General features: G+C 48.9%; 1 protein-coding gene across 1 annotated transcript; it reads left to right on the top strand.

Annotated features, from left to right (window-relative positions):
* Positions 1–6167: 6167 nt before the first annotated feature.
* PV07_04787 (uncharacterized protein) lies at positions 6168–7843 on the top strand (the record flags this gene model as incomplete). Its single annotated transcript, XM_016391632.1, has 3 exons — positions 6168–7449; positions 7496–7576; positions 7626–7843. 3 exons carry the CDS (start codon positions 6168–6170, stop codon positions 7841–7843), a joined length of 1581 nt encoding a protein of 526 aa, XP_016249151.1.
* Positions 7844–8900: the final 1057 nt, after the last annotated feature.

Genomic DNA, 8900 nt, shown 5'->3' with positions numbered 1-8900 from the left:
CTCAGGAATTTGACAGGATCTATAGTGAGTACATGTCAAGGACTGCTGAAACATGCGATTGATGAGTGGCTACTGCGTCTTGCTCGCAGAAGCGAGGGTGTGAAAATTCCAAGAAAAGATAGACATGCACGTCCTAATTTTCAAATAAAAATGCCGGCACGCGCCGAGCATTAAACCGGTTTAAGTTGGGCACCTCTCGCCCCTCACTGCCAGGGTGTAGGCATGCCTAAGGATGACTTATTAAGTCCCCAACATCCCCAGAGTTGGACCCCTCAGTACACTATATCCAATTTCTCCATGGTGGAGTCATCAAACCATACTCTCAGCGCATTGACGCCTCCATTCGCAAGACCAGTTCATACACGCACTCAGACCTCCTCCACCGGAGATTGCTCACTTTGCTTATAGGAAGAGAGGTGTAATCTTGAGCGCGAAGGCCATGAGAAAATGGCGTCGGAACACAACGCAGGCGCAATCGCCTCTGCCTGGTCAAGACCGAGGGCATGCCAACAATGCAGAACCGGGAAAACGAAATGTGACATGACGCGGCCCATCTGCAAGACGTGTACCATCCACTCGCGCGAGTGTGTCTACTCCAATCTGCCTCCAAAACCTCGACCTTCAAAGGCGTTGATAAGGGCTGCGGAGACGCGCAAAAGGGCCCTGGAGCTGCTCTTAATCAAATTGAAGCAATGCCCTGAAGAGCAGCGCCATGATGTTCTCGCATCATTCGAAGTGCTTGGAAATTCGGTCAAGATGGTGGATCCCGCCCCTGAGGACGATGGTATCCTGAATGTAGCCAGTCAGACCCTTGGCAGCCCTCTAGTCGAGACGAATAGCGGAGACGTGGCAGATTCGCAGGACATGAGCGATGATGAGGACGACGAAACGCTGCTGACCGAGCACAAAGTTGCGGAGTACCTCTCCTTGGACGAACACGGCCAGATCGGTGCCTTTGGACCGACCTCTGCTCTCCACGACCCTGTAGAGTCACCAAGCACAGGCAATCAACCGCTTCAGAACTTGGCCAATCAACTGTTCGTGAATGCCGCCCTCCAACGACAATTTGAATCGACTATCTGGTCCTTTAGTGATATCGATGGAGTGCCAATAGAGCTGGCTACTCATCTGCATGATTTGCACTGGAACCGACAGCACCACACTTTCCTTCTCACTTATCGCCCACTTTATACCAGGGATCTTATTTCTGGAGGACCCTACTGGTCCAAATTTCTCTCCAACGCCATCTTTGCTTCCGCAAGCAAATTCTCAAATCGTCCCGAGGTGCGCGACAATCCGAACGACCCGCGAACCTCGGGTGGACGCTTTCTGCGGCGCTGTGAAGAGCTCTTGGTGGAAGAGTCACCATTCGAAAAGTCATCTATTCCGACGGCCGCTGGGCTGATGCTTCTTAGCTCCACATTCCTAGCACGTGGCGAAGTCTCCAAGGGCTGGAAATATGGCGGATTGGCAATTAGGATGATCTTCGACCTCGGCCTGCACCTGGATTGCGAACGACCTGGCGTCACCGCAGAAGACATGGAAATCCGCCGGAGAGTGTTCTGGGGCATCTTCATTTGCGACAAACTCCAGAGTCTCTATCTTGGACGGCCTGTGACAATCCAGCTTCGGGATGCATATGTGTCTTGTAATCTGATGGATACCCTGGAGGAAAATGAACCTTGGACGCCATATATAGATCCAAACGATCCTCGACCTGAGACGGCGCCTCGTGCATTTGCACCCATTCCTGTGCATTCAGTCACCTGTTTCCAGCAGTTCTGTGAACTGGCGAAACTGATGACTAAAATCGTGAGTCGCTTCTACGCTGCCGGAGCTCCAATAGTTAATGCAGAGGCAAAATTGCAACATCTTGACCGCGCCTTGGCTCATTGGAGGATGGAGTTGCCTCAATATCTCGTGTTCGAGCCATTGCTGGATGCTGAGGGCAGATCATCTCACATGGTGGCACCGAATATTGTCCTAATAAACGCCACTTACCATGCTCTGTGGATTTTACTTCATCGACCATTCATTTCTGAGAAACAGCTTCGGAAAAGGACAGCTTCGGAGACATCATGGCACAAGTGTTCGCATGCTGCGGCCATGATCACAGATATCATGACGGCTTATCGCACAGGGTACTCGCTTCGCGGAGCCCCGTACTTGGCCAGTTATGCATGCTACGTAGCATGTACCATCCATGTGCGCAATGCGGCTTTGGGCAACAGCAAGTCCGAAGTCTGCAGGAACGCCCAAGAAATGCTCGACCGAACTCTGACGATGCTGAAGGAGCTTTCCGACGCGAGCCCCTGCGCAATGAGGGCTGTGCAGATTATTCAGCGTCTGATGAGTGCGAATCAATTGCAAGGCATTGCAGGTAAGCGATCAGTATTTTCATGTTTCGCAAAAGCATTTAGCCGGGTTCAAAGATATCACAGATCACTGAAGCTTTACAGAACCTACAACAGATCTGAGCCCAAGCTCGGCTCTGGATGCTGACGCCATCATCAGAATGTTCCCAAGGACGCCCATAGCGCCAAATTTCGACTTCAGCCAGCTCGACTTTTCCAATCTCGAAGAGTCGGCTCAGAACCAAGCACTGGGGTTAAGCGACGATCTTATACTGTACGACCCACTCTTTGGCTTCATGGATGGATTCGATGTGCACGGGTAGAGATCATAAAAGATGGTCTATAGTCGTGGCCATGAAGAGATGTTTCCGTGTTTCCAGCCCATGATGACTTGTGGACAGCTCGTTGCCGAACCTCGGACCTCGCTGGACGATTGTCACGTTTGGCATGGCACTAGACCAAGTCAGGACTGGCCTGACCGCAGCCCCTTTATTACCTTAGTTACTCGAGTCACAGACTCTCCCTCGGACTTACTCCTCACATAGACAGAAACACTCAAACAACCACTGCCATTGCGGCGATCTCCCTTTTCCCTGGTTGTGGGCTTGCGTCGAGACTCATTCGTTTGTGTCTCGCAACAACGATCTGACACGCGATCCAAGTTTCAGTGCCCTCATTTCCTACAATGTGGCAGTACCACGGGATTCAAAACTAGCTGGATATTACGAAGGGCAAACATATGAGTCTTGCTACATATGTTATCACACACAAATGTACATTGAAATGTACTATAGGTGGATCTTCACAGTTGTAATTCTTCGAGAAGCACGCAGGATTGCAATGGTTGAATGGCAGACTTTTCAACACTAGGAGTTACTAAGCTTTCAGAGTCAAACATGAAATCAAACTCTCTTTCTCCAACGCCTCTCCGCGACTGCGTGCGGTCACTTATAATTGGTTTATCACAGTCGAGCCTAATGAGTTTGTTTTCGCGCCCAGCAGGCCAAGAACATCGCTTTTCACTTACGAAGGTTTTCTAAACCAGAGATCTGACGAACAGCGATGTCTTTCAGCTCCAAGCACAAGGCTCGGCCTTGTCACCCGAATCGCGGGGCACAATATCAATCTCTTCGTTTGCAATTCTTGAACGCCATGTGTGCGGCAAACCAAGCGTTACGGGCCTAACGACGAGACACTCCTGAAAGAGTGAGCACACTGACACCTCCAATAACGAAAATGTTATTGGGCGTTAAGTATACGAACGTCTCGGCTTACATTCGAATATTGCAAAATACCATGGTACTCCTGTCATTTGGTTCCATAGTCCCCAAGCGAGAATAGGTCGATTGAGCGGTAGGTCAACATCCCGACGCAGTCCGGATATCGATACAAAGGAAACTTTGCTAGCTAAAGCATTTTGAAAAGGGCCTATTATATATGCCTGAGAAACAGATAGTGTATGCTAAGCAGGATGTCACAATGCGATCTTGGTGAAACATAATTCTGGAAGATAATCGACTTCGAAGGTTGCAGTGTCGAGGGCGAGGCGGCTAATTTGTGTTATAAAGGGTTCGGTTATCGGCCAGAAAACAGTCTAATATCTTTGTTTACGGTTATACGGTCTATGAAGTCAGAACTAGGAGATCGCCACGCGAAGGGTTTGAGGTAACTAACTTTCAAGCACGCCTTATCCAACAACGTGACGTTCAAAATCAGTTTTCTGATGTTGAGAATCTGCTCCAGGGCAAATTGATCCCCGGTTGCTGATATAGCACTATAGGTTCTAGGGAGAGGGAGTCTAGGTACTGGAAGCGGCTGTGTATTTGTATTTGAAAGCGAAGGTGCGAAGTATGTTGCTTGGACATAGGCATCGTTTGATGAGTAGAAGAGATGTGGAGAAACACGAAGACTTTAAAAGCGCAGTGGGAGTTGGATCCAAAAATCAACTAAGTTCCACTGTTCCCGCAGTAGGTGATCTTTTCCCAAGCTTTCGTTTGCGGAAATACTGATAGACTTCTAATTGGCTGAGTGAAGCCTCAGCCTGCAAGCGCCAGACGCCATTAGTGGGCTTGGCGCAAACTTCCACAGTTGATGGCTATCTTCCCGAGAGATCCGCGAAGTTCTTTGACAGTTCCATTGAATTCACAAGCATCCTTGCTAGGTTGCGTACAATTCTTGCTGTGCTCACAGTCGTAATTCGGCATTCAGCCTCTGGGGAAGGTCGGAGATGCTTTTGAGTTCTACGGTCTGCTCAGGAAGTCCTTCATCTGCTAGGTGCACTGTACCGAACAGAACCGCTGAAGGGAATATGGTGAGGCCAACGGCACATCAACTGATATGATAAAAGAGTTCGGGGGCTAGCCCAGATTCCATTGCTTATTCCACGTTTGGAAACCTGTTTGGAAAGCTCTGCAGGAACGAATTTGGCATAACGGGATGAGTTTTAATCTGAGAGGTAGCGGCGCCTCCACTAAGGACGAACCTGAAATGATGGAACAATTCGCAATATTCTTTAGGCTTGCATTCAACCGGCGAGAAAAGCGAAACAAAACGAGACATGCAAAGTACGACTTCATAATCTGCCCCGGCAGTGATCCGTTGGGTTAATCACAAGCATGCAGAGTGTATGTCGCGCGGAAAAGGCAGAGTGAGGATGATAATGACATCAAATCATCGATCTCTAGACGGTAAATCAATCATTCCAAACAACGCCTCTTGGACTTCTGCCGTCTCAGCAGCGGAAAATGGTTAATATCTATTCAATTAGATGGAAAGGAGGCGATTCCCGTTCTCGTGGTTTGGACACCTTGGAGGTTGCCAGAAATCCTGACGGATGAAATATACAGGCAAAGAAGGTAGGTAAATTCCTTGTCGACTTGTGGGGATTTTCGCTCCAGGTGTGAAAACACCCAGTTTGCGCGGCTTTGGTAAGTGCGATCTTATCCATGCCCAAACTTGGCCAGTTTCGGGTCTCCGTCCGTCATTAAAACATCCTTGTTGAACAAAGGCTGTTAAGCTGTCTTGGAAAGCGTGGTCGGAACAAGTATACTGAGGGATCTAAACGTCTTCAGAAATATACCAGATGTCTGTCAAGAAGAAGACAGCGGTCAGGAGTGCCTCCTGCATCAATCTGAAACTATTAAGAAAGAAGAATAAGCAGGAGGCACTTCACTTATATTGCATTCCACCCCCACTCCACCACGATGGCGATAACGAAGCTTAGAGAGTCCTATCACGAAGGCGTGCAAGGTTGAGGAAGGAGCTCGTGGCGAACCTGGAGGCATTCCGGAGAGTAAATTCCAGGGCCCTGGAAGGAAAAGGGATACTGAGGAGAACAACCACGAACCTCTCACATAACTCTCACAACAAGCGACGTGGCGGAGATGCATGTTCTGAGAAAGGTACGCTTGTTCGGCTCAAGTCAAAAAGCCAAGCATAATCTCCGCATTCACAGATCCAGCTCAGTGACGGGCCGAAATGCGCCGGCATTCAGAGCTCCACCGACCTCGGGTTGAGAGTTCTGAGTGGCGGCCTACAATCCGCCGAGAGGCATCGAGTCCTGGAAACGCATCTGGCCAGCGCCGTATTTTGAAACGCTCTCGAAGTCTCGGGGCTTGTCAAAGTCCAAGGCGTCCAGAGACATTATTATCCTAGGCTCATTGCAGTTCCTTCGCGCGATCCGTACGCAGTGTTTATAAAGAAGACTTCTACTGCCTATAGCGTCATCCCTGTCCGTTAGCACCCGGCCTTCTCTCGTCCTTTTTCTCAACCACGCAACAACAATTAGTTACCAGTACGCACGAAGGCGTTACAATGGCTAAGCATGATTTTTTTTCCCTCCGCGGCCGCAAGCTTCAGATTGCTATGCTAGGCCTAGTCGTCTTCCCAGCCTACGGGTTCCTAGGATACAACAACGTGGTGATGGGCGGACTAGTCAGCAATCCCTCATTCATCAAGCAATTTCCTTCGACCGATACAGTCCACACAACAGGAGCTGCTAAAGCTCAAAATGCTCGAATTGAGGGCACCGTCGTTGCTCTTTACCTTGTCGGAGCCATGTTCGGAGCTTTGTCCTGTTGGAAGATCGGTGATAGACTTGGACGCCTGCGGACGACTATGATCGGGGCCACCTCAGCTATAATTGGCTGGATCTTTGAATCGTCTTCATTCTCTCTCGGCCAATTGATTGTTGGCCGCCTTGTCGTTGGGCTCGGAACTGGGATGATCTCCGCTACAGTTCCAATTTGGCAAAGCGAATGTTCTCCGGCAAGCCATCGAGGCGTAATCGTTGTCCTGGAAGGGACCTTCTCAGCTGTTGCTATCGCTCTGTGTCAGTGGCTTGAACTTGGTTTCTTCTTTGCAGAGACCTCTGCTACATGGCGGTTCCCTCTAGCCTTCCCAATCACTTTTGCTATGGTTATATTGATATGCGCGCCAATGATGCCAGAGTCCCCAAGATGGCTGGTAAAGCATGGGCGTTTGGACGAAGCCCGACACATCGTATCAGTGCTGGAAGATACAAATGAGGAGTCCGAAATCGTGACGGCAGCAATTGAGAAAATGCAATACTCGCTCAGGCTGATGAGCTCCGCCAAATTCAAAGACCTCCTCAGCAACGGCGACAACCGTCTCTTAAACAGAACTTTAGTCGCCATGTTCAGCACGTTTTCTCAGCAAATGTCTGGTATTGCCGTTGTCGGCTTCTACACAGTCCCAATCTTGGAGGACTATATGGGTTTAAGCCAGGTCAAATCAAGAATTGTCTCCGCATCAATTTACTCTTTGCAATTGGTGTGCAGCATCGTCACATGTTTCACCGTCGAACGAATTGGCAGAAGAAAGTTAATGATGATTGGCATCGGAGGAATGGGTGTCATGGCAGGTGTCCTGGCAGGAACTACATCTAGGCCTGAGAACCGAGCATGTGCCATCGCCTCAACTGTCGCTATTTTCCTATTCGTGGCATCATTTGGACTTGGGACATTTGGTGTTAATTACCTCTACGGCGCTGAGGTCTCTCCTCTGGCTTATCGTGTTCCGATTTATGCTGTGACGGCAACCACTCTTTGGAGCTTCAATTTCCTCTCCACCGAAGGTGTGTCTCTACTTCGATGCTTTGGATTCTCTTCTTACTGATGCAGTCTCTCCCATTGCCTTCGCAACCCTCGAAAGCCGCTACTTCATTGTCTACTGTGCACTGGATTTGTGCGTTTTTCTACCAAGTGAGTACAACACCCGAAGGCGAACCGGCAGACTTTGACGCCGCGTCAGTCATATACTTTTTCCTCCCAGAAACACGAGGTATGTTGCTCGAGGATATGGACATAGTTTTTCGGAACTCGAAAAATGCACTCGAAGTCGTCAAAATTGCAAGAGACATGTCTCGTCAACCTTGCTCTCTTGACATTGAACAACACGATACCACTGTCAAAAATGCATCGACAACGATAGAGGAGCTATCTATCACACATAATAGCAACACTTCTTAACCATGTAGGTGCAATGGCCATGGGGACACTGTTAAGGAGTGCAGTATACGGTGGAGAATTCAGCGGTACGGTGTGAAGATACTTGTCAGAGCCGCTTCCTGAGACACCTGAGTCGATAGGTGTCTCAGTCACAGATCCTTTATTATATGAGCTGGGCTAGGAGAGTGCAAGGTATGAACAGTCGAGTAACTGAAAACAGTATAGTCAAGCAGATGGCATGAGTTGGCTACGAGCGAGTGTAACTATAGAAGGGTAATGAGCGTAGCTATATACTTGGAACAGGCAACTGGGAATGGTATGTTGGTATGTCGATATGCCGTCCATACCGACAGGTCGTCATTGGAATGTTCCGTCTGCCCGAATGAAATACAACAAAAGAAGTATTTCTTTTGGATGCCTTAGCATTTTAGATCAGTTTATACCTGTTATGCTCCGAGCGTAATAAATCATCATCGCTACGGCGGCGTAGTTATGGTACGTAATGTTGGCGGGTTTACGTTTTTCTAGTGTAGTTAGAAAATGAGGGTGTGATGGGTTGAACCCAGGAGAAGGCTCGGTTCTGGCGAACCAGCGCCAAGACCAACACCAGGAAATACTGCCTCCTGATTAGTCAAGACGCACACGGTGCAAGGGATACAAAGTCCTGACAGCTGAGACACCGCACGTAAGGGAAGGTAAGGAGTTGGAACAAGTACGCAAGGGAAGGCAAGGAGCTGGAACAAGTACGCAAGGAAAGGAGCAAGGAGGTGAGGACAATAGTTACCTCCTTACGGCGCGTTGGAGGATATAAGGAGAAGGGAAGGACAGCCATTCCTTCCTTCTCTCTCCTCAGATTTGTCCTCCTTGTTACTAGGTTAGCTAGCTAGTTGCAGAACTCTTTCCAAACCCTCACAGAGGGGTTTAAAATGGTAGGATACTGTTACGAACCGACCATATGAGAGGCTAAGGGGAAAGACAAGGAGGAAGGTCGACCGAGGAGAACATATCAGACGCCAGTATCTTAGCAAACATGTTAGCATAACCCAGCGGGGTAACAGAGCAATATACCTAGATAGGC

This window comes from Cladophialophora immunda (genome assembly GCF_000835495.1).
Source record: "Cladophialophora immunda strain CBS 83496 unplaced genomic scaffold supercont1.3, whole genome shotgun sequence".
Taxonomy (NCBI): domain Eukaryota; kingdom Fungi; phylum Ascomycota; class Eurotiomycetes; order Chaetothyriales; family Herpotrichiellaceae; genus Cladophialophora; species Cladophialophora immunda.
Note: the sequence above shows the minus strand (reverse complement) of the source record. Positions and strands in the feature narration are given on the sequence as shown.